At 42.1% G+C, this 26955-nt stretch overlaps 1 protein-coding gene and 1 long non-coding RNA gene across 6 annotated transcripts in view; one reads left to right on the forward strand and one right to left on the reverse strand.

Annotated features, from left to right (window-relative positions):
- Positions 1-26955, reverse strand: part of LOC146337119 (uncharacterized) — an 88241-nt gene that overhangs the window by 24835 nt on the left and 36451 nt on the right. The gene's annotated exons all lie outside the window — the stretch shown is intronic.
- SLC12A1 (solute carrier family 12 member 1) overlaps positions 1-26955 on the forward strand; it is a 64249-nt gene that overhangs the window by 19668 nt on the left and 17626 nt on the right. For both annotated transcript variants that reach the window (XM_084817112.1, XM_084817113.1), the window contains exons 9-16: positions 3608-3692; positions 4249-4400; positions 6843-6950; positions 9168-9291; positions 12522-12623; positions 20718-20873; positions 24499-24598; positions 24683-24794. In XM_084817112.1, the coding sequence (XP_084673238.1) occupies positions 3608-3692; positions 4249-4400; positions 6843-6950; positions 9168-9291; positions 12522-12623; positions 20718-20873; positions 24499-24598; positions 24683-24794 (939 nt within the window). The remainder of the gene's footprint in view (positions 1-3607; positions 3693-4248; positions 4401-6842; positions 6951-9167; positions 9292-12521; positions 12624-20717; positions 20874-24498; positions 24599-24682; positions 24795-26955) is intronic.

Consider the following 26955-nt stretch of genomic DNA (forward strand, 5'->3'; position numbering starts at 1 on the left):
CTTAATTCCGACCTCTGATTCATCCAACCCGGCATTTCTCATGATGTACTCTGCATATAAGTTAAATAAGCAGGGTGACAATATGCAGCCTTGTCGTACTCCTTTCCCAATTTTGAACCAATCGGTTGTTCCATGTCTGGTTCTTACTGTTGCTTCTTGACCCTCGTACAGTTTTCTCAGGAGACAGGTAAGGTGGTCTGGTACTCCCATCACTTTAAGAATTTGCCACAGTTTGTTGTGATCCACACAATCAAAGGCTTTAGCGTAGTCAATGAAGAAGAAATAGACGTTTTTCTGGAATTCTCTTGCTTTCTCCATGATGCAGCGAATGTTGGCGATTTGATCTCTAGTTCCTCTGCCTCTTCTAAACCCACCTTGTACTTCCGGTAGTTCTCAGTTCGCATACTGCTGAAGCCTAGCTTGTAGGATTTTGAGCATCACCTTGCTGGCATGTGAAATGAGCGCAATTGTGCAGTAGTTTGAACACTCTTTGGCGTTGCCCTTCTTTGGAATTGGAATGTAAACTGACCTTTTCCAGTCTTGTGGCCACTGTTGAGTGTTCCAGATTTGTTGGCATATTGAATGCAGCACTTTAACAGCATCATCTTTTAGGATTTTAAATAGCTCAGCTGGGAGACTGTCATCTCCGCTAGCTTTGTTGTTACTAATGCTTCCTAAGGTCCACTTGACTTCACTCTCGAGGATGTCCGGCTCAAGTTCAGTGACCGCACTATCATGGCTATCAGGGACATTCAGATCTTTCCTGTATAGTTCGTCTGTGTATTCTTGCCACCTCTTCTTAATCTCATCTGCTTCTGTTAGGTCCCTGCCTTCTTTGTCCTTTATCATGCCCGTCTTTGCACAAAACGTACCCTTGAGATCTCCAATTTTCTTGAAGAGATCTCTAGTCTTTCCCATTCTGTTATTTTCCTCGATTTCTTTGCATTGTTCATTTAAGAAGGCCTTCTGGTCTCTCCTTGCTATTCTCTGGAACTCTGCATTCAGTTGGGTATATCTTCCCCTTTCTCCCTTGCTTTTCGCTTCCCTTCTTTTGTGAGCTACTTGTAAAGCCTCATCAGACAGCCACTTGGCTTTCTTGCATTTCTTTTTCTTTGGGATGGATTTCGTTGCTGCCTCCTGAACAATGTTACGGAGCTCCGTCCATAGTTCCTCAGGCACTCTGTCTATCAGGTCTAATCCCTGAAATCTATTCCTTACCTCCACTGTATATTCATCAGGGATATGATTTAGGTCATACCTGAACGGTTTAGTGGTTTTCCCGACGTTCTTCAATTTAAGCCGAAATTTTGCAAGAAGCAGCTCATGATCTGAGCCACAGTCAGCTCCAGGTCTTGTTTTTACTGACTGTATGGAGCTTCTCCATCTTTGGCTGCAAAGGACATAATCAATCTGATTTCGATATTGACCATCTGGTGACGTCCATGTGTAGAGTCGCCTCTTGTGCTGTTGGAAAAGAGTGTTTGCTATGATCAGCGTGTTCTCTTGGCAAAACTCTATTAGCTTTTGTCCTGCTTCATTTTGTACACCAAGGCCATGCCTGCCTGTTATCCCGGTGATTTCTTGACTTTCTACTTTAGCATTCCAATCCCCTATGATGAAGAGGACATCTTTTTTTGGTGTTAGTTCTAGAAGGTGTTGTAGGTCTTCATAGAACCGATCAACCTCAGCTTCTTCGGCCTCAGTGGTTGGGGCATAGACTTGAATTACTGTGATGTTGAATGGTTTGCCTTGGATTCGTACTGAGATCATTCTATCATTTTTAAGATTGTACCCCAGTACTGCTTTTCCCACCCTTTTGTTGACTATGAGTGCTACTCCATTTCTTCTAAAGGATTCTTGCCCACAATAGTAGATATGATGGTCACCTGAATTAAATTCGCCCATGCCTGTCCATTTTAGTTCGCTGATTCCCAAGATGTTGATGTTCAATCTTGCCATCTCATGTTTGACCACCTCCAGCTTACCTTGATTCATTGATCTGACATTCCAGGTTCCTAAACAATATTGTTCTTTACAGCATCGGATTTTCTTTTCACCGCCAGACACATCCACAGCTGAGTGTCCTTTCGGCTTTGGCCCAGCCGCTTCACTCTTTCTGGCGCTACTTGGAAATACCCTCATCTCTTCCCCAGTAGCATATTGGACACCTTCCGACCTGAGGGGCTCATCTTCCGGCGTCATATCTTTTAGCCTTGTGATACGTTCCATGGGGTTTTCTTGGCAAGAATACTGGAGTGGGTTGCCATTTCCTTCTCCAGTGGACCACATTTTGTCAGAACTCTCTGCCATGACCTGTCCGTCTTGGGTGGCCCTGCACGGCATAGCTTATGGCTTCACTGAGTTACGCAAGCCCCTTCGCCACAGTAAGGCAGTGCCCTAGTTCGTTGTAAATATGGCTCTTCCTTTGTATTTTTGCAGTCGAGCCTTTGGGGAATGGCATTTGCAAGCTTTTGTATTAAATGATGAAAGAGGTAAACTTACTGTCACATGTTGACATGTGACTCCAAAAGTCCACATTAACAGACAGAGCACTCATAACCTCTGCAGTCTAGTCATGCGGTTAGCAATATGTGGAGCAAACTTCCGGGTGGAATTCTAAATGTCATTTTGAAACCACTATAATACTGTATTTTACTATTCTGTAAAGGAAGCTCCAGCTTTTCATCAATGTTTAGATAATCAAAACATATATTACCCTTTAACTACATCCAGTTATGAGTAAGTTAGTGGGGTGTTGTTTTTAAAATAGGCTGCATGGTTTTTACAGTTTCCACCCCTAGCTCATACATAACATGAACCCATGGCATGAGTCATTGAATTCTGGGTTGTTGTGATGCAGGAATGTGGCTGCGCTAACAAACCATGCTTTGTTAACCACAAACAACCGAGAAAAACAACCCATGATATGTTGTTGGGTTGTGAATTCTGGGTTATTTAAACCATGGGTGGATGTTATGTGCGAAACCAGAGCTGGGGCTTGTTTCGCCAGACTACAGAGATGTCTGGCAAGAGCAGTAAAAAAAAAACCCAGCTGTTCTACATGCTCATATTACAGCAGAGCAAAGGCATTTGGGTTACAGGGAGGAAGTGGGCAAAGAAGGAGGAAAACAAACCCAGGGATTGAGAAAACAAACCACAGTTTGTTTGATCATCTGCCAGACAAACTCTGGGTAAGGCAACAAACCATGGGTTAGCATTGACCTGGTTCACACAACACAACAACCCATGATTTGACAACAACCCAGAATTGAATGACAACACATATTCTGGGTTGTTGTGTTGTGCGAAAGACTTCAACATGTGTGCATAAAGACAGTGAATGAACTAAGGTAATTTAAAAAAAAACACCTCCCTGCAGTGCTACACAAAAGCACCAGAATGCCTACACAATTTCAGACACACTGCCACATTATCATGAGGACTAGAACTTTTAAAAAATTGCTGAGATTCTCATGAATTACATTCTGTACCAGATCTGTATATAAATGAAAAAAAATACAGAGGATCAGCAAATTTTTTTATACATAATGCCCATATATTTCTTCATGCAAGAATTCATTGCAGTCTTTTTCTTTTATTATTACAGGATCCACAAGCAGCTATACCCAAAGGAACTATGTTGGCCATTCTGCTTACAACTATTGCTTATCTAGGTGTAGCAATCTGCGCAGGTGAGTAGGAAGCATATTTTTGCATTCCAGTCCAGAGTCATAATTAATATAGAAAAGCATGTTTTAAATAAGATCATTCTTATTACTTTTTGTTCTTATGGATTTGCTATGCAGTAAAACAGATGTATATTAGTGAGTAAAAACACAGACTGAAAATCACAATCCCCAATTAGCATTATATAGATTTAAATCAACGGTGAATTTACAAATTGTGAAAGGGATTCCTGGTCTTCCATCAGTCCCCACTCTCTTTCAGAAACTGCAAATGTCCCTTAAGGTTAAGGACGTTTGTGTGGGTCAAATATTGGCCATTTGTAAATTTCACACATGTTCTACCTTGTTAAATGTACAATAGGTCCTGTACAAAATATAGAGCACTAATGATATTGCCTTAATGAATGATGCCATTATTTGCAATGTAAAAAGAAAAGAAAAGCTCGCCACCCCACGATAATAGAGGCGGAAATGCATATAGATCATAAGCAACTGAAGATGAGGAGAATATTCTCCCGTTGTCACAAGGAAGAGAAATAATAATGCACTGTTGTTTCCACAGCTGCTTGTGTCGTACGTGATGCTACCGGGAATATCAATGATACAGTTGTATCCGGAATGAATTGCAATGGATCATCTGCTTGTGCCCTAGGCTATGATTTCTCCAGCTGTAAAATCCAGACATGTGATTATGGGCTGATGAATAATTTCCAGGTTCAAAAGAGCTCTAATTATGCAATTCATATAATCATATGTGTGTTGTACAACTGAGCAAACTACACACTATATATAATAACACAAACTAACATACACACACACTGGTTTTTCAATATCTGTACTAACAACTCAGCTAAGGTATATGATCTGAAATGAAAGACAATCTACCGTACCTTTGATGTAGTAACTAATGCACTCAGCCAGTAGTTTACATACCTCATTACACAAAATGTCAGGAAGTAGAATCCTAGCTTATGGGGAAGGACCATAGCTCAGTGGTAGAGTCTAAGCTTTGTACAGAGAAAGTTCAATCTCTGGCACCTCTAGTTAAAACAGTATCAGCTAACAGGGCTGGAAAAGAACCCTGCTAGAAACCTTGGAAAGTCTCTGACAATTAAAGCAGACAATAGTAGGCAAGACACACAGATAGTGTGACCTGGTGTAAGGCAGCTTCCTATGTTCCTGAGCAAACCTCTAAGAACCTAAGAGCCCTGCTGGAGCAGACCAAGGGTCCATCTTGTCCAGCACTCTGTTCACACAGCGGCCAACCAGCTGCCTGCGGGAAACCCAGAAGCAGGACATGAGTACAGCAGCACCCTCCTTCCCATGTTCCCCAGCAACTGGTGTATACTGCCTCTGATACTGGAGGTAGCATATAGCCATCAGGACTAGTAGTCATTGATAACCTTCTCCTCCAGGAATTTGTTGATGGCTTTTAAAGCCATCGAAATTGGTAGCCATCACTACATCTTGTGGAAATTAATTCCATAGTTTATGCACTGTGTGAAGAAGTTCTTCCTTGTATCTGTCCTGAATCTCCCACCATTCAGCTTCACAGGAGGGCCCCAGGTTATAGTATTAAGAGGAGAAAAATGTCTCCGTATTTCATGTTGGGAGGTCTGTATATGTGCTCTGTTGTACATTGCCTAGTGAAGAAAATTACTTTAACCAAAAATATTTGGGCAGCTGGTTTCAACTTGGGATCTTCCGAGATTCCTTAGCCCTGCCAGGCTGAAGTCGGCAAGGTGGGAGGAGCGGCAGAGGGAATCTCCCCGCCCTCCAATCTCCTGTACTTTTGCTGGATGGGCTTTTCAGCCTGTCTAGCGAGAGCTCTTTGGAAAGAGAGGGAAGGAAGCTGGATGGAGGAGGTTCAGGAGAACTTGTATCCTGGCCTCTCTGGTCTCCTCCCCTCCCCTCCCACCACAGCCGCCCTTTCTTCCTCCTCTGAGGTCACTTTTATGACCTCGGAGAAGCAGCTGGCATGGTTCTTTCCACTCCAGCTGCGAGGGGGAGGGGTCTGGGGTTAGAGCTCTGAGTCCCCCTTCTGAGGTCAGAGCACGGTCTCCAACCTTGGAGGGGTTTCTCGAGCCATCCTATGGTCCCTGGGACACTCACCCAGGGACCATAGGATTGCTCTCTTGATGTCTTACTTCAGAGGGCTGTTATAAGGATGTACTCCATATGGACACAAAGCTGTTCTCATGTGTACACAGAATCCCATGCAGACCAGAGCTTCTCCACTCACTTTAATGGGGAGGGCTATGCTGCTGATGCACAAGGGTGCTCATGCAGTCTTGCTACCTCATATGAAGCGAATGTGGGAGGGAGCCATCCCCAAGAACGTTCTATTTCTACACTGGAACACAAGCAAAGCTTTGGATCAGAGCAATGGATTATAACCTGCACAGCTAAATGAAATGCTAAATTAGACAGCAGATTAAAACAAGCCAATCCATTTAGAGTTTTCTGAACTTGGAAGCTTGTTCCTTGAAGTAATTGACTTTTACAAGTCTATACCATGAACTCACACTTATTATTTACATGTCTATTTTAAAATATGGTCTAACAAATGTTAGCATCTTTATCTACTGTTTTGACTCACTAATTTATGAGACCGACGTGCCAAAGAGAGCCTGAACTCATCTGTATAGGTCACTGCTTCAGGCACACCTAAGAAGCTGCTGATAGAAACTTTCCATAACTATATTGGTGCATGCCATCATTTGATATCTAAAGTCTGGATCTGAGATAACTGCATATGCAAACTTCTCTTTAGAAGATATGAAGATCGCCCACTTTGTAATATGTAGTTAACTTGCTTCTTATAACATTTTGTTCTTAATATGATCCTGTTCTGAACAACACAATTTGTAAAAGAAATTTTAAAAAACGCCTTTGGCTTCCATGGGAACAGGACAGGACTCAGTTACAAAACACTCTTCCCCATTACCAAGGAAATTGTTTTCTTGACAATGAAAGTAATTTGCTGTGCTGAATACAGAACTCATGGAGAAGATTCTAATGGGTGACTTAAAAGATAATAGAGAAGAGGCAAGAAACCTCAGTGTGGAAAACATGGGAGATATTTGAGTTCTGTTTGTCCCCTTTGCTTACATGAGTTTCATGACTTTCTTTTGTATTCCTCCCACCCTCCAAAAGGTTATGAGCATGGTTTCAGGGTTTGGTCCCTTAATCACCGCTGGAATATTTTCTGCTACGCTTTCATCGGCACTAGCTTCACTTGTCAGCGCACCCAAGGTTTTCCAGGTACAAACAAAGGCGCAACATTTCTTGTTATGTATTTCTGTGGAACCATATAATGTGTTGGAACACATATATGCTGACCAGCTGATACATATGTTTGGCAAACACAACATTTGCAGATCCCCTCTCTAGGGCTAATACACACTTCCCAGATCACACTCGGATGACCCAGAAGGGCCTAAGAAATTGATTCTTTCTCCCCTGTGCTGGGCTTCTACAACACCTGGTCGGTTGGAGCGGACATACGAACTTATGATAATGGCAGAAGCTGCTCTATATTTGGTGCAAATGGGGCAGCGACCCCCTGCCTGTTCCCACCCACTGGTAGCAGAGAGGTCCCCCCACAACCAAGTACATTTGTTCCACTGCTTCCAAGTGCCACATGTGGTCCTCTCCTCTTTGTACTTCTCTGGCAAGCTCAGTAGAATATTGAGCATCTGCCTTGTCCTGCACCCCACTAGCCCCTGGGCACCAGTTACCACTGGACAATGGGCAGTATTGATGACACAAAGTTGGGGGCCACATGGCCACCTCTGTGGATTCAGCCCCTTGGACAGATATTCCACCTGTTTAATGGCAGGCTAGCCTTATAATAAGGCACCCTGGTAATAGTAACAATATTCCCCCCACTGCTACTGTGGTACCAGTTGAGAGCCAATATTTACATTACCAAAACAGTGTGGTTTTCCACTTCTATATGGCTGCAACCAACACCACTCCATTATACAGGGCCCCTGGGTTATGGGCCTAATCCAGCCCACCAGGCTCCCCAGTCTGGCCTGGAGCCTCCTGGGGCCAATCTAAACGGAAAAGCTTTCGTGAAGGGATTTGGGGAAAATCCCACATTTTCACATAATCGAATTAGCTCTTTCCATGGTACACGCGGTGCTGTATTCCTTCACTTTTGAAGTGTACACGGGAACTGGAGCCGCATTAGTTCAGGGTGGGGTAGGGTGGGGGAGTCCCGCCACAAGTAGAAATGAACGTCAGCAATTGTGTAGGTGTGGGGCAGCCAATGAGCAGAGGCTTGCTCCTCCTCCCTCACGTGTTCAATGAAGTGCAATGCAGAACTTGCTTATGGATAGATGTCCATGGCAAACCCTGTATACCCCACATACACACATTTACGAGGTGGGCAGGCCAGCATTCTACACTTCTGCAGAATGAGCGGAAGTGCAAGAAGTGCTGAGAGCAGAGAGCGCAAACCTGACGAGAAGGGAGAGTGACTAGCACATTGTCTTTGATGTATATTAACTGCCCAATCAACAGGCTTCCCCCCACACACACACAAACACAGGCTCAATGTAGTGCTTCTGAGTACACGTTCATAAAAATCATCCCACCTGGCATCCACTCTTTCTTAGCTGTGCAGCTTCAAATCAACAGGCATCTACTGTTTCTCAGCTGCGCTCCTTCGTAGCTGCAGAGTTTCAAAACAGCAGGGCTGGCTCCCGCCTCCATGCCCAAGCCGTATGACTATTTAAAGTGAGAAGCAGCAACGTGGAACTGAAGGCAATGAGTTACTTCTGGGTAGACGTGTTTACACCTCTGCTCTCCCCATGCCCCCACTCCACGCTACTTTCCCTTCCGCCCATCAGTGCCACTTCCACCAGCCCGTGTCAAAGCCAGCTGAAGTCACACAGACTCCTGAATAGCACTGAAGCCGCTGTAACAGTAAAATCTGACACAAAATGAGTTTGGGGGAAAAAATGGATTTAGGGCAAGAAACACTAGGCTAGCTACAGAGAGCAGTGTGCGTCATCTGACACTATCAATTTGGGGGTGGAGTAGAACCAGAGTAAAAGCCCCATATAGATGGGGCCCTGGATTTCCTCCAGGGAGCAGGGCTTCACCTCCAAGCCACACACCCTGAAGGAAACCCCTCCTGGAGGGCATCCCCACTATTATCTCTGATCTGAGACAGAAATAATGTAATGTCTGAAGCAGGGAAAGCATGCAGGACGGGTGGATGACATGGTTATTCTACTGCCATTGTCTCCCAGGGAAAGTAATACTAAAGTTATTTTATCATCCACCCCCTCACATGGCCTCTGTGTTTCAAATGTTATCAGATCAGCATGGGATAAAACTGTACTGAGCCAACCACACCATTCCTAATAATGTAAGATCCTGCCCATAATTCCACTCTTTTGCTTTGAAGCAACTTTTTTGTTATGGCAGGGGGGAACCTTTCTGAACAAAGTTCTGCTCTTTTGACAGGCTCTCTGCAAGGATAACATCTACCGAGCACTCCACTTTTTTGCCAAAGGATATGGGAAAAACAATGAGCCAATTAGAGGATACGTTCTTACTTTCCTCATAGCTATGGCCTTTATTTTGATTGGTGCGTATATCACAAATACCATTTATCACCAATAGTTTTTAAAAACACATTATCAACCCTCAAACGTACTTTTAAATCATTCCTCATGTTTCAAGAAAGTCTATTATTCCCAATGTTAAGCCAAACATTAAAAAAAGAACACCTCCATATTGCTAAGGTAGTGAAAGATGTAAAAAAGGAGAAAATACCTGTTTGTTACCATTGATTATTAATAAGAATGCAAAAGGAAAAACTTGTTCTGAAAGTAGATACGGTGGATTAACAGCCTCCTGTAGAAAAGCCCTAGATGTCTGTGGACCACATAGACCGCCCCTCTTCTCAGTCACTGCTTCCTTGCCTGTATGTCTGTGGGCCCATTGGTCTGTCCATGGCTACCACACAGTAGTGGTGAACTAGCATTGCCTCATGCAACACCAAATGGGGTAGTGCTGGCTGTTGAGCAGATATATCATCCTAATAAAGATACAAGCTAGGCTAAGGGGGAAACAAAGGCTCCATTAGCAATATACCTTAAAAGGCCCCCCCCTGCCCCCACACACACATCTAGTTTCAGATAAACAAGGGTTTGGATAGTAGGACAATGCCTAACGCAAGTACAGACAGTGGCAAGATTCCCATTATCCTAACAGGAAGAACAACCAAGCTATTGACTGAATAGAATGGAATAAGAGGACACCCAAGGTGTTTTTATTCTTTTAAATATTTTGTTTGATTTCACAGTTGCTCAGTGTCTACAGTTACCTCCTGCAGCATATGTATGCCTTGCTCAGAACCTTAAGAAATCAAGCAGTTGTCCTTGAAGGCCATTTCCCCAACGTCTTTCTAGGGTCCCCCCCCAAAAAAATGTTTACATAAATCAAAGGCCTGCTGTTCCAAACCATTAGCACAGTGAATTCTACCTCCCTTCATAATAGGCTCATAGTACTGATCCCTGGGAGATTTCAGCTACAATCTTCCCCATTTGATCATAGCTTCTTTAGGCTTCTGATATTTTAATTTTGTACCTGGTTTCCTATTGTGAATACCGAATGCTTTGTCACTGTACAAAAATACTTTTTGGTTTTGGTGCATACCATGGCTACTCTTTTTGAAGGAGCCATAAGAAAAGTCCTTGGCTATCCTTTTGCATATAAGAAAAGTACTGCATGTACAATTAGCTTTGCACTGTATAAAGCTTTGCACAAAATATTTCTGCCCAGATTCAGAGTTCAACCATGATGATTATTTCTTTATATCCCACTTTGAAATAAAAAATAAACCCAAATGTAAAATCAATAAGACAACCATAAATACAAAATCCAACATTTCAAATATAAAAACAGCAACAACAACAACATAACAATACATTCCACACAGCAGCATCAAATATGATGCAATCACTTAAGGCACATGATAACAGTGGTTCCTAAAGTGGTACATAGCTCCTTTGGGTGGTATTGTCGAACAACCCTGTTGAGCCATTCTCAAGGGATGTACAGAAGTGTGTGTGCAAAAAAATAAGAGTCAGAAATGTCATATTAGTTAATCCTAATATGTTTTGCATATCCAGTCATACAGGGGTGGGGGAATTGAAGGCTGGTTGCTCTAATTTCAGTGGGGCTGTGAATCCCTTCTGGGTTTCAGTCAGAACCAACCAGAATGCTAACATAGCTATCCGAGGTGCTGAACCTATTTTTTTTTGGGGGGGTCAGCACCTTGGATAGCTCCTTTAGAGTTCTGGCTGGTTCTGATTGAAACCCAGAATGGATTCTCAGCCCCACCGAGATTGGGGCCACCAGTCTCCACTAGGTGGGGAACCTTTTTTTCTGTCAAGGGCTTGTTCCCTCAGGGATAATCTGTCAGGGGATGCATGCTGACAGTAGGTGAGGTTGAAGCCAGTAGGGGGTGCAGCCAGAACCAAAAGTGGACAGGGCCATCCCTTTTTCTCTCACTTTCTGCCACCCCCTTCTCTCTCTCTCTTTCTATCCAGCAGGCTGTTGGGAGAAGTACAGATCACTCTTGCCACAGGTCTGAAGTAATAGTGTGCAGAGGGCTTGAAACTAGGCCAAGGGCCACATGAGATGAGGCCACCCCTGCAACAGTGCACTATTTATTTATTTATTTATTTATTTATTTATTTATTTCATTTATATCCCACCTTTTCCCCTCCTTAAGGAACCCAAGGCGGCTTACACAGTCCTCCTCCTCCATTTTATCCTCGTGACAACAGCCCTGTGAGGTGGGTTGGGTTGAGAGTCTGTGACTGGCCCAAAGTCACCCAGTGAGCTTCCACCATGTCCAAGTAGGGACTAGAACCCGGATCTCCTGACTCCTAGTCCAACACTCTAGCCACTACACCACACTGGCACACTGGCATACTTAGAGACAAAAGATCTCTAACAGAGAATTCACAGCATCTCATCACAGTACAATTCCCAGACTTCTTTGGTGAAGTCATGAGAGTTAAAATGGTATAAAACCAATATATTTCTAGTGTAGAGGTGCTTTTAATATAATAAAGGAAAGTAATTGCCTCAGCCAAGATTCCACATCTAGTACACTGGAACTCTTCCAAAGATGTACAAATAGACAGGGGATGGAATTGTGATCTTCTTCCCTCACAAACCTTAGACATCATCACTGAACAAAATTGTTTCTGGATTTCCAGCAATGGATGCCCATCCCGCTCTCACATATGCAAGTCAGAAAAATGGGCCAATAATATTTAGCCAAATATATTTTTGTCTCAGAAGCACTAATATATATTTCTATAGGATTAATGTAGATGTAATATTTGGCCCTCAGACAGGTGCTTGCATGAGGTAGCAATACTTTTAGGGGCATCAATAAAGAAATGTGCTATCTGAGAGGTTCATCTTCTCAGATAATGGTGTACAGCTGCTTCTGGGTCTGGCTTAGGCTGTGAGGGAACAGATGTCCCCCCCCCCAGGGCTATCCCCCCCAATACATTTTGCTGCCCAAGGCAAAACAGCAAATGGTATCCCACCCTAAGTCAAGGTGCATAGTACCCAAGGCCAGTCAAGTTATTTTGGCACCTGAGAAAATCCCAGAAGCACTTCTCTCCCTCCTTGGCAGTAAAAATGAAGTGATAACAAATTAAACAAGTAACAATTTGCTGCCCTTTCATGACACCCCAAATAAGCTGAAGCAGCCATTTCACTTTGCCTCATGATAGAGCCGACCCTAAACCAATTCTAAACTAACATCTATTCTGTCATTGTTTCTTACAGCGGAACTCAACACTATTGCTCCTATCATCTCCAACTTCTTCTTGGCTTCATACGCACTTATCAATTTCTCTTGTTTCCACGCATCATATGCAAAATCTCCAGGTTAGTTTTCATGTTCTATTTTCACGTATGTCTATTAGGCATATGCTAGCTCACTTTTCAAACCCTTTGTACTGTCCCCAGACAGCGGTGTTGAGAGTCTTAAGACTAATGTTACAGCGTTGAGTTGTTGTCCATACCACATATTGCAGCCAATCTGCAAAATAATTTGTAGAAGCTCTCAATATAAGCAAGTAACTTGCCTCTGTGGGCAGTCATCCCAGGAAACCACTGCTGTAGTTCATTAATTGTTTGTTTTATATATACATTGTATTAATCGCTTTTCCTCTTAAAAGGTACCCCATACAGTTAATCACAGCTTTTTAAAAAATGCAGTTTAGTCCTCCTCCTGATAGATTTGTATTGCATAAAATGCTGAAATTTGTTTTACTACGTTAGAGGCTACTTGCTATATTGTGACATAGGTTTTAGTGGGTCACTGTTACAACTGTTTCATTAGTCGTATGGAAATGACCGAAAGGCAGTAAGTATGTATCAAGGCTGCACAACTTGTGACCTACGAAGTCAAACGCAAGCTATCAGCCATGTAGTCCAGCCTGTTAGGTGCTTGAGAATCATAGTTTATTATTTATCATGTTTTCCAGCCCAAAGGTGTTCAAGGCAACAGGCAAAATATTTTACAGACAAAATAGCAACAAAATTACAAACAAAAATCCACCCCACCAAATCCAGTCCCATGCAGGCAACGAAAACAGTTTATTAAACACTTGGTGGGCTACCATACACGGTTAATGGACTGCATTGGCTTGGTGGCTTATTATTATTATTATTATTATTATGTAATATTGTTTACCGTATTTAAAAAATATATCTAAGCGTTTAAGATATTGTGTAGGTATATACAGAAATTGGTTAAGCTACATGTTGGACTAATGTACAACGTTTGTTGTTGTTTAGTCGTTAAGTCATTAAGTCGTGTCCGACTCTTCGTGACCCCATGGACCAGAGCACGCCAGGCTCTCTCCTGGAGTGTGCTCAAGTTCATATTCGCATCAGTGATGCTATATAGCCATCTCATCCTCTGCCTTCAATCTTTCCTAGCATCAGGGTCTTTTCCAGTGACTTTTCTCTTCGCATTAGGTGGCCAAAATATTTGAACTTCAGCTTCAGTATCTGTCCTTCCAATGAGCAGTCAGGGTTGATTTCCTTTAGGTTTGACTGATTTGACCTCCTTGCAGTCCAGGGGACTCCAGCACCACATTTCGAAAGTGTCAATTCTTCGGTGCTCAGCCTTCCTTATAGTCCAGCTCTCACAGCCATACGTTACTACTGGAAAAACCATAGCTTTGATTATACAGACCTTTGTCGGCAAGGTGATATCTCTGCTTCTTACTATGCTGTCTAGGTTTGCCATAGCTTTCCTCCCAAGGAGCAAGCACCAAAACAAAAAACCTCTTTTTTTTTTTTTACTGAGATTTGAAAACCACAGAATTTTTTTTAAATGGTGGCATTTTTACCAGATTTTTTGGGGGGAGGGGCGTGTCATACCCTGCTAAAATGCACAAAAAGAGGAGAGTGTCCAATCGACATGTCCAAGAAAAATATTGAATTTTAAAATTCAGTGCATTTATATCACCTTTCACCTGTTGATCCCCCAGCCCCATACCACCCATTTTGTGGTCTTTTTATTAGTGGTATCCACTGATCAAGGTTTTTTGTTGATGAATTGTCTGCTTTTACATCAATTACATTAATATGATTTGCATATTACCAAATCTCAGAATTTGTGCCTTTTTGACATATTGGAGGAAATATGCAATAATAGTATTTTAATAAACAAAAGCTTCCTCTCATTGTTAGAAAGGCAGGTCATTATTCAGATTTTACCACCCTCAGAAAATAGTGTGCACTTTACTCCCAGCTGCTACTGATCAATCAACTAGATCCAGAGCTTAAAGCTTGCAGCCCTACTTATTTACTCATAGCAGAGGCAACTTCCTTTTGCTGCAAATCACTCATCATACCACATGGAGATATTTATTTCAGCTGAGGAGAAATAGCCTTATTTCCAGCATGGAAGAAACCACCATGGTGATATAAATATATATATTAACTCCCTACCTATCAGTTTTCATGTTGCTTCCTGATCAGAGGGCAGGTTTAAAAAGACAGACGTCCCATAATTATCTGCAGAGCTAAACAATTGCAGATCAGATCCATACTAGCAGGGACCTCAGTACCAATTGCTGTATACACTTTGTATGCTCACGGGTTAGGATATTGTGATTACTTAAGGTCTGGATTCATTCCAAAAGAAAAAAGAAAAGCAATACCCATTTCTCCTTTATTGCTCTTTTCCTTCAGCTAATTGTGGTGGCCCATACCAATTCAGTAACAAGTGCTCATAACTGCATGGATAAGACAGAAATGATTCTGCACAGCAACATCTGTCATTCCATTATTAGGATGATCCATGTTAGATATAAGTCCTGCCTTATATCTTAGGTATACAATCCTCCTATGCTCATTTACTTGGGAGTAAGTACCACTGAACGAAGTGGGACTTACCAAGAAGCTTGCATAAAGCATAAAATTGCTTTGTTAGTATTTATTTTATTAAAAGCAATCTATTCTGAAGAGCAACTGGCAGAGATCAGCAAACTGTGTGCCCTCCACCCAACCCATCATCTTTACCTTCTAGCAAGAAAAAGCTTTAACATAACAAAGAAGAAGAAAAGCCAGAATTATACAAACCAATATTTATCAGGACTAGCCCCTCAAAGGTTTAACTCCACAAAGTAAAAGGGGCAGGAATGGGTAGCAACAGCAGGAGGAGGAACAGCAGATGATGATGATATAATAACAACCAATGTTTTAAAAATGGGTTTTGCAAACAGAGATGCCAGATGATTCCTAGATTTAAGCTATAGACATCTGTAAAAAACCAGGAGTATATCCTCAGTGCTGGTAACTGTCCTTAACATGACCGTTCTTCTGAGCTCAATGCAGGGTGCTGGTGCTCAGCTTTAATACTCCAAGGGTGCAATCCATGCTGGCTGGGGAATGCTGGGAGTTGTAGTTCTTTCTGTCTAAACTGGCATAGGATTGTGCCCTTAATAGCCTGGGTCCTGCATACCTTAAGAGGTACCTCTTACATGTGCCTCCCTATTCCTTGAGATCTGCTGTAGAGTCTCAGTGCAGATGTCATCTATTGCCACCTACATATGAAAGGCCTTCCTGGATCAGATCAAAGGTTTACCTAGTCCAGCATCATGTTTCCCACGGTAGCCAGGCAAATACTTTTGGGAAGTCCACAAGCAAGACAGGAAGACAATAACCCTTTCCCACTAGTTCTCCATCACCACCACCATTGGCAACTGGAATTCAGTGGCATTATTCTGTCAATCGACCTGGAGGTTCCATCTGATCTAGCTATCATGGTGAATAGCTGCTTACCTCCATTAATTCGTCTAATTCCCTTTTAAAGCCATCTGTTGTTGTTGTTGTTCAGTTGTTAAGCCGTGTCCGACTCTTCGTGACCCCATGGACCATAGCACGCTAGGCCTTCCTGTCCTCCGCTCTCTCCCGGAGAGTGCTCAAGTTCATATTCATTGCATCGGTGATGCTATCTAGCTATCTCATCCTCTGCCGTCCCCTTCTCCTGTTGCCTTCAGTCTTTCCCAGCATCAGGGTCTTTTCCAGTGAGTTTTCTCTTCACATTAGGTGGCCAAAATATTTGAGCTTTAGTTTCAGTATCTGTCCTTCCAATGAGCAGTCAGGGTTGATTTCCTTTAGGATTGACTGATTGGACCTCCTTGCAGTCCAGGGGACTCATAAGAGTCTTCTCCAGCACCACAGTTCAAAAGTGTCAATTCTTCGGCGCCCAGCCTTCCTTATAGTCCAGCTCTCACAGCCATACGTTACTACTGGGAAAACCATAGCTTTGATTATGCAGACCTTTGTCAGCAAGGTGATGTCTCTACTTCTTACTACGCTGTCTAGGTTTGCCATAGCTTTCCTCCCAAGGAGCAAGCGCCTTTTAATTTCATGGCTACAGTCACCGTCTGCGGTGATCTTGGAGCCCAAGAAAATAAAATCTGCCACTGCTTCCATTTCTTCCCCTTCTATATGCCAGGAAGTGATGGGGCCAGATGCCATGATCTTAGTTTTTGTAATGTTGAGTTTCAAACCAGCACTTGCACTCTCCTCTTTCACCCTCAACAAGAGGCTCTTTAGATCCTCTTTGCTTTCTGCCATTAGGTTGGTATCATCTGCGTATCTGAGGTTGTTGATAATTCTCCCGGCAATATTAATTCCGACCTGTGATTCATCCAACCTGGTGTTTCTCATGATGTACTCTGCGTATAAGTTAAATAAGCAGGGCAACAATATGCAGCCTTGTCGTACTCCTTTCCCAATTTGGAACCAATCGGTTGTTCCATGTCCGGTTCTTACTGTTGCTTCTTGACCCCCGTACAGGTTTCTCAGGAGACAGGTAAGGTGGTCTGGAACTTCCATCTCTTTAAGAATTTGCCACAGTTTGTTGTGATCCACACAATCAAAGGCTTTAGCATAGTCAATGAAGCAGAAATAGATGTTTTTCTGGAATTCTCTTGCTTTCTCCATGATCCAGTGAATGTTGGCGATTTGATCTCTAGTTCCTCTGCCTCTTCAAAACCCAGCTTGTACTTCCGGTAGTTCTTGGTTCACATGCTGCTGAAGCCTAGCTTGTAGGATTTTGAGCATCACCTTGCTGGCATGTGAAATGAGCACAATTGTACGGTAGTTTGAACAGTCTTTGGCGTTGCCCTTCTTTGGAATTGGAATGTAAACTGACCTTTTCCAGTCTTGTGGCCACTGTTGAGTGTTCCAAATTTGTTGGCATATTGAGTGCAGCACTTTAACGGCATCATCTTTTAGGATTTAAAATAGCTCAGCTGGAATACTGTAGTCTCCGCTAGCTTTGTTGTTAGTAGTGCTTCCTAAGACCACTTGACTTCACTCTCTAGGATGTCCAGCTCAAGTTCAGTGACCGCACTATCATGGCTATCAGGGACATTAAGATCTTTCCTGTACAGTTCTTCTGTGTATTCTTTCCACCCCTTAATCTCATCTGCTTCTGTTAAGTCCCTGCCTTCTTGGTCCTTTATCATGCCTTTCTTTGCACAACACGTTCCCTTGAGATCTCCGATTTTCTTGAAAAGATCTCTAGTCTTTCCCATTCTATTGTTTTCCTCATTTCTTTGCATTGTTCATTTAAAAAGGCCTTCTGGTCTCTCATTGCTATTCTCTGGAAGTCTGCATTCAGTTGGATATATCTTCCCCTTTCTGCCTTGCTTTTTGCTTCCCTTCTTTCCTCAGCTACTTGTAAAGCCTCATCAGACAGCCACTTGGCTTTCTTGCATTTCTTTTTCTTTGGGATGGATTGAGTTGCTGCCTCCTGAACAATGTTATGAACCTCTGTCCATAGTTCCTCAGGCACTCTGTCTATCAGGTCTAATCCCTGAAATCTATTCCTCACCTCCGCTGTATATTCATAAGGGATATGATTGAGGTCATACCTGAATGGTTTAGTGGCTTTCCCGACGTTCTTCAATTTAAGCCGAAATTTTGCAACAAGAAGCTTATGATCTGAGCCACAGTCAGCTCCAGGTCTTGTTTCTACTGACTGTATGGAGCTTCCCCATCTTTAGCTGCAAAGTACATAATCACTCTGATTTCGATATTGACCATCTGGTGATGTCCATGTGTAGAGTCGCCTCTTGTGCTGTTGGAAAAGAGTGTTTGCTATGATCAGAGTGTTCTCTTGGCAAAACTCTATTAGCCTTTGTCCTGCTTCATTTTGTACACCAAGGCCATACTTGCCTGTTATCCCGGTGATTTCTTGACTTCCTACTTTAGCATTCCAATCCCCTATGATGAAAAGGACATCTTTTTTTGGTGTTAGTTCTAGAAGGTGTTGTAGGTCTTCATAGAGCTGATCAACCTCAGCTTCTTTGGCCTCAGTGGTTGGGGCATAGACTTGAATTACTGTGATGTTGAATGGTTTGCCTTGGATTCATACTGAGATCATTCTATCATTTTTGAGATTGTACCCCAGTACTGCTTTTCCCACCCTTTTATTGACTATGAGAGCTACTCCATTTCTTCTAAGGGATTCTTGCCCACAGTAGTAGATATAATGGTCACCTGAATTAAATTCGCCCATGCTTGTCCATTTTAGTTCGCTGATTCCCAAGATGTCGATGTTCAGTCTTGCCATCTCATGTTTGACCACCTCCAGCTTACCTTGATTCACTGATCTGACATTCCAGGTTCCTAAACAATATTGTTCTTTACAGCATCGGATTTTCTTTTCACCACCAGACACATCCACAGCTGAGTGTCCTTTCGGCTTTGGCCCAGCTGCTTCACTCTTTCTGGCGCTACTTGGAAATACCCTCTGCTCTTCCCCAGTAGTATATTGGACACCTTCCGACTTGAGGGGCTCATCTTCCAACGTCATATCTTTTAGCCTTGTGATATGTTCCATGGGGTTTTCTTGGCAAGAATACTGGAGTGGGTTGCCATTTCCTTCTCCAGTGGACCACATTTTGTCAGAACTCTCTGCCATGACCTGTCCATCTTGGGTGGCCCTGCACGGCATAGCTTATGGCTTCACTGAGTTACGCAAGCCCCTTCACCACAACAAGGCAGTGATCCATGAAGGGGAAAGCCATCTAGTGGCCATCAATATATCCCATAGCTGTAAATGTCATAGCTTCATTAAGCACTGTGCAAAGAACTACTTTCTTTTGTCTGTCCTGAATCTGCAGCCAATCAGTTTCATTGGGTGACCCCAAGTTCTTGTACTATGGGAGAGTGTGCGACATTTCCTTACGCCCCCCCTTCTTCCACACCATGCATAATTGTATATAAACAGGTTGCTTCCCTGCAGCTGTGGTTCTTTGAGTTGTCATCTGTGCAGTTGCACATGTGGGTTCTCTTCACACCCTCATTCTTGCTTTGGAACTTTCTAAAGCTATGATAGTATTTTGGCAGGCTCCTGCTCCCACTGTCAGTGCATATGCTCAAGGGGGAATGGCTCCCTCCTTCCCATTCAGTTCCTAATGGGCTGTATGCAGCAGCTATATAAAAAAGCACTGAACTACAGGAGGATATACTAGCACCTGCAGCAGAGCAGGAAGGTAGCTTTTATGATTGCACAGAGACTTCCATCCTCTACCATCTTTCCCCTTAGGCATATTCTTTTTGCTAAACTAAAAAACAAAACTAAAAAAGGCAATTAATGGGGAACGTGACTGAGATTTATAGAAGTATGCATGGTACGGATGAAGTTGGTAAAGAGATTTCCCCCCCCTTCCCTCTCTCATACCATTAGAACTCACTGTCGCCCAGTTAAGTTGACTGGCACTAGATTCAGTACAAACAAAAGATAAGACTTCTTGATATATCCATGAGCACTTATTATACTAATCTTTGTTATGTGCTTTAAAATATATTAAAATATATTTTGATATAGATTCGATATAGATTTTGATATAGAGAGAGGGGGGTGGGACAGAGATTTTATGTTATAAGCAAATGAGCATTCATCCTTCCAGATACTGAAAAAAAAAAAAAAAGTAATTTTGCACCACCACCTTAAAAATCATTCCAAAACTACTCCAGGCACGTGTCACAAGCACTATGCAATATGTGCATGCAATAATCTGAACAAAATACACAGAGATTTATTCCAGCAGGACCAGACATGCATCTGAGGACTAGTTTCAGCTCTTCAAGGAGTCTGCTTGAAATATTACAAAAATGTACAAACCCAGTTGGATAAAGCAAACAAAATGTTGGAATAAATGAATTCTCTAGAATACAGCCTCCAAGTCTCTGAAAAACTATTGCCTGCTACAGTACACATGCCAGTGCATGCCATGTTCTTCTAATTCTCTCAGTTGTTAGTGCAGTAAACAAGAAGTGTGCATGTAGTCTTGCATGTACTGGTATCTATGATTAAAATAGCCACTTCCGTGTGGAAAAGTGGGATAGAAATTTAATAAAGTGAGGCTGATAATCTGACAGGCACAGTTTCACTCTTCTTTCTCTTTCTAATCACTTACCCACTTGTTCCGACTTCCATAGGTTGGAGACCCGCTTTCAGGTATTACAACATGTGGGTGTCCCTTTTCGGAGCCGTGCTGTGCTGCGGAGTCATGTTTGTCATCAACTGGTGGGCAGCTCTCATCACTTATGCTATTGAGCTCTTTCTTTATATTTATGTGACATACAAGAAACCAGGTAAGACTGGGCAACTCTGTGAGAGAAAATAAATATGGAAGAGGGATTGCCCCGGCATATAAAAGACTACTGAGTGGTTCAGAAAAGGAGATTCGCAATATTAGGGAATGTTATTATTTCCTTTTTTCTTTTTTTTAACTGTTGAACTCTTTTACCACTACTGTATTTGCTGTTAAAAATGGACTCCTTACTCCTTTGTTTCTACGGGCTTTTCTACATGAGCTGTTAATCTGTTGCATCTACTTTTGGTGTCATTGCAGAATTGAGATCCGAGCACTACACAAGGAGCATTTTCTTTCATGCTTTTCTGCTACACAACTTCTAGGTGGCACTGAGGTGTAGCAGAATAGCGCAAATACACAAAAAGAAAATAGCACTTTCTTTCACCAATCAGAAATAATGCCCCCATTTTCCCTGCTCAAAAAAACCTTGTTGGAAAGTGCTGTTTACAAACAGAAGTGAAACTGGAGGGTCATGAGCTGTAAACAACCATGAGCAGGGAATGATGAGCATACAACAAATGCCTTGTGTAGAAAAGCTCTATGTAATTCGGACAGATCCATGTTTAAAAATATGGGGTAGTATCCATTCCGCAAACTCAAATAGCGCTAGCAGGGCATTGCTGAATCTGTCTGTTGTGCAAGCAGTTGCTCATTACACTTACACAATCAGTTGTGCAAGCAGTTACACAACAGGTTGCACAACGGGTTGCACAAGAGTTTTGTACAGTGTGTTGTACAACAAGTTGCACAAGCATAATGCAAAACTTCTTGCTCAGATGTAACTTTAGTTGGAGTCTTCTCTTCCACATAGTTCAGAACCTAGTTTTCGCTAGCACATCATTTGCGCTAATGGAGTGACACCATTGGATACTGCCCATGGATATGTTGCCATCATGCCTAGTTTACCTATAAGCAGATGTATCCAAAGGAATATAAGAGGAGCATACTGCTTTAAATTATTCCCTAATCCAGGCTTCCCCAATCTGACACCTTCCAGATGTGTTGGACTACAACTCCCAGTATCCCCCAGGCACACATCTGGAGGGTGCCAGCTTGGGGAAGCCTGCCCTAATCTATCCCCTTCCTCTATTTTCCTCCTTTCCCCATGTGCTTTTAATCCAACCCCAGCAGAAATATGTTTTTTTAAACACCATTTTTTCCTAAGAACGATTTATTCACTCCTACCTTAGATTATTCTACCTGTCAGGTGGCTGCTGCTGCTTTCATCTGGCACACTCACTCTCTCCTGCTAGAAAAATCTCTAGGGAGATTGCTCAGAAAGCAACTTCTGAAAAACTGTGTTTTTCTGACTCCAAACATACATCTGCTAATGAGTCTTTTATGAACAGTACAACTCAGTCTTTATTCAGAGAGTATTCACATCCACTGTAACATCCTGCTATACCTAATCTTTTAATCTAATAGTCATTCCGCTACAGCCTCACATTAACGTACTATCAATATGGAAGCCAAACAGGCCCACTCAAAAATAAGGTGGTTTCTATATATTTGGATATGCAGAAATAAATAAGTTTGTGAATTATTTTTAAACCCCTCCAAAAATAGCCCCGTGAGCTTCCAGGACCTATGGAATGTTAAGGGCATAGAGACAACAAAATTCTAGAGTAACTCATCTCATTGTCTGAAGATCAAACTTCCGAATTCACACTAAATACCAGAGATAGGAAATTCGGTCCTTGGAATTACATTTTGGGTTTGGGGCATGCTCCTGCCCAATCACACCTTGCTAAAATCCCAGATTTCTCCACAGTTTTCTACAGGAAGCTTTTACATCCACCCCAGGGAAGTGGGGTGGGAGGAAGGGTCTAAATTAAAAGAACCATAAATCAGGCTGTACCATAGGTTTAGAGGAAATACCAGTCAGAAAACTAGACAAGAACTTGTTTCTGTCCAACATGAACAGAAGAGCAATAGGAAACTCCTGACTCCACCCAGATACACCTAAGTCCAGTGCCACTTTGTGATTAAACTATATAATGATACCATCTGCACAGGCAGACTGTGCTGGTCTAGCAATTAAATCTATGGTTGAGGGGAGTTGTGTCATGGAATATTAAAGATTTCAGTTAAAAAAAGGGAAGGGAAGGGAAGGGGAAGGGAAGGGAAATGAAGAGAGAGTGAGTGACCTGTCCTGCTTGAATCTCTAAGAACTTACAGTATCTTGGAGATGAAGAAGCCATGAAGATACAAAAAATTCCCCTTCTCCCCATACACAGTAATAGGATCCCTAGGTTCAGGACTCACACTCTGCCATGATCTTGAACTCTGTAGCTTTACATAGGATGGGAAAGAAAAATGGTCTCCTCCACAAGCTGTAAACAGGGCTACAAGGTTCTAGTTCCAGGATGCCTGGAGCCCTGAACAACTCCTACTACAGGCTGAGAATATAGTTTTGTTTCAATTACCCACTCATTATGTGCAAGACCATTTAATACAAAAGAAGAGCCATGCTGGATCAGACCAAGGGTCCATCTAGTCCAGCATTTTGTTCACACAGCGGCCAAGCAGCTGCCCACGGCAAACCTACAAGCAGGACAGGAGTGCAACATCACCCTCCAATACATTTTGGAGTCTGAGGCTGCAACCCTGTACACATTTACACAGGGGTACGTCCCATTGAACTCAGTGGGGTTTATTTCTGAGTTGATACATTTAGGAACACATGATAAATCATGCTTTGAGATCTGAATTTGTCAAGTGTTTTCACACAACAAATAAAAAATGTTTCCCCAGTAACTGAGATTAAGAGCAGCAGTACTACATTAAAGAGTATGGGACCCATATGCTTGACTGTATTCACAGAAGCATAGAATTGGAAGGGACCTTAAAGTTCATCTAGTCTAACCCCGAACTCAATGCAGGATAAAAGACATCCCCCTTTTATTAATATATGCCACATTTTCTTCTGCCTGTATTTATAATGAGGAAATCATATGCCCATCTACATAAATAGGCAAGCACTTGAGACTGCAATTCTGTACCTGTTTACCTGGGAATAAGCCCCAATGAACTCACCCTAACTTACTTCTGAGTAGACATGCATATATGTCTACCTGCAGTCAACCTGCAAAGAAGGGATTTTAATAGCTGTTTTAACCATATTATGTAAGAGAGAGGGGAGATTACATTAAAAGGATAGTTTGAACTACAGTGAGCATTTCACTAAATAGAAAAATATATGAGCAAGCAAAGATCCTTGCTTAAGAAAAATATTCCACTATTAAACGTTTCTTTCAGTATAATGAGCTGACAGTGCAATCCTATACATATCTACTCAGAAGTAAGTCCCACTGAGTTCACTGGGGCCTAAGTAAGTGGATATAGGATTGTAGCCTAAAGGTGCACTCCTATGCATGTCTAGCCAGAAAAAGTCCTACAACTCCCACTGTTCTCCAGCCAGCATGACTGGCTGGGGAACGCTGAAAGTTGTTGGGACTTTTTCTGTCTAAAAATCCATAGGATTGTTCCATAAGTCTGTTTAGCATCTCACACATGAAAGTCAAATTTCCATGGCTCTGGCTTATCAAAAATGGCTGACTTCTGTAAAAGAATGCGGAAACTAACCATTATGTAATATATGATATTTTTCTCTGCAACAACAGAGGTAAATTGGGGGTCATCTGCTCAGGCACTTTACTACATTAATGCCATTGACAGTGCACTGGATTTAACTACAGTGGATGATCATGTGAAAAATTTCAGGTAAGGTTGCCATGGAAGTGGGCCACAGTTTGCTGTTGCACAAATGCATTACAGAATTTAATGCATCCCTTTTCACCTTCACAGGCCTCAGTGTATAGTATTAACAGGAGGACCCATGACAAGACCAGCTTTGCTAGACCTTGCACATTCATTCACAAAGAACAACGGTCTCTGTATCTGTTGCGAAGTATACATGGTAAGTATGGTCAACACACAGGCCTGCTTCACACCAAATGGCTGCCCTATGAAGGCAATTTGAAATCGCAGCTGCTCCTGGGTCATGTACAGAGGTTCACTATGTGGTCCACCTCCACACTGCCAGAAAACATTAGTGTTAGTAGTTTACAGTGCCCTGTGAGAAACCACATGGTCCCAGCCAACCCAGGCTGCTGCACATGAATGATTTGCTGCTTGCCAACATGGATGCAATTTCTCCATATATATATATTTAATTTTACTTTATTTATTCAAAATATTATTCTCTTGCCTTTGGATTAGGCCCCACAGAGTGGCTAACATGACCAATGGTGAAGACAATACACCATGTGAATAGACTAGCTGATAACCAATAACAAACCACAAACAAGTCAAAATACAGAAAGCAGAGGAAGAGGCGCCTCAACCTCAGAAAGCCAGCAGCTCTTAGGAATAAAAGCACATTTATTTATTTATGCATGCATGCATTGTTTTTATTTATGCATTTATGCATTTATATACCACTGCCAAGGCACCCAAGGTGGTTGACAATTTTAAATTGTTGAAAAAACAAGTGTTAGAAAAATCAGAACAGCGTTCTCTCAGGCCAGTTGAAGGTTTCTGACAGCACCCTCACTTTGGCCTTTCCTCGGGACACAAAGGCCTTCAGCCCCCGGGACGGTGCGGGAACTGCCCCAACAGTTTTCTTAGGCTGATTGAAGGTCTTTTCAGGGCCTGGGCTTCTCCTCTTTCTCTATACTGGCATCAAAAAGCAGCAAAGATAGGGCACAGCAAACTCCCCCATGTTATAGGGCATTGGTTTAAATGGCAACACTTCCCGACTTAAAATACAGCCTAAAATAAGGGAAAGCTCTGTAGCATCTATTCTGGAGGCCAGTGCTGTGCGTTAAACCAGAGTGTTGTTTTCAGAGATAGTAGACTCAAGTTCAAGTAGGAGGGCAGTATCAGCAGGTTCCATGTCTAGATGAGACACTTTTTTCTTTTCTTTTTTTTTTACAAGAGATCGTTCCTAAATAATTAAAACAGTGTAAGATTGCAGCACAGTCCAATGTGGGAGCTGGTTGATCTCTCTTCACCCAGTTGACCTGCACAGTTGAAGCCAATGGAAGTTTTACTGTGTAGTCCAGTGGGAATGTTATTTGGGTATATAAGAGCTTCAGGTCAGCAGGTTTTTTGACTTACTATCAGTTTTCATGTAATATTGATAGATTTTTATTTCTACAAATATTTAACATAAGCATGCTGTGCTAGTGTAAGCATTTTGGTTGTTTTCCTCCTTCTCTACAAATTTAAGCCAAGCTTAGTTTTATTAGCTAATAAAAATGTGACACAATGAACTTTTGTGATCTGTGTAAATGGGAAAATAGGAGAGTGATAAAACAAGGATGTGCTGTCAACAGGACTATTATGCCTCTAAAGACTGCTTACTTATACTCACTTGGCAGTCTTTTTATTTTTTTAACCTGTGTAAAGAATACTGTGTCTCGAAAACAACTGCACTCAAAATATGTGATGCAAACCAGTAAAATATACAGATATCCAAATATACAAATTGCATATTATTTTCCAATTTGCATGCCTTATTCTTTTAAAATGTTGTAAGTGTTTTAATATGGTGTTTTACTCTTTTATCTTTGTTGTTCACTTTTCTGAAATCTTTTGATGTGGAGTGGTATATGAATATTGTAAATAAATAAAAATCATAAATTCTGAATCCAGAATTTAAGGCTGGCACTAGCAGCCAAGGAACCTGGCACATATCCAAGATCCATTGCAAGAGGGTCTTGTAACCCCAAGTACAAGGGGTAGAGCTTTCTCAGCGCTGGCCCCTCAATTCATAAGTCCCTTCCTGCTGCTTTGCACCTTATACCAGTGCAGGTCTTTAACAAAGCTTTAAAAACTGGCCTTTTCTGTGTAGGTAGTTAGTACATTATGTTCTACTCTCTACAACCTCAAACCTGGCTTAACTTCCTGAATTCTGATAGCGTTGTTTTTTGTGTGTTTATATGTGCTTGTGTCCATCTCCTTTATTGTCTGCAAGCCACTTTCTGAGGGTGTATCTTTGAAAAGTGGGATATACATTTACGGAACAAAGGAAGAAGATAGTCAGCAGGTTTTTTGATCTCTTACATCACGGCTGA

This window comes from Heloderma suspectum, chromosome 11, assembly GCF_057233095.1.
Source record: "Heloderma suspectum isolate Gila_16-S chromosome 11, 16-S_ref, whole genome shotgun sequence".
In the NCBI taxonomy this organism is placed as follows: Eukaryota; Metazoa; Chordata; class Lepidosauria; order Squamata; family Helodermatidae; genus Heloderma; species Heloderma suspectum.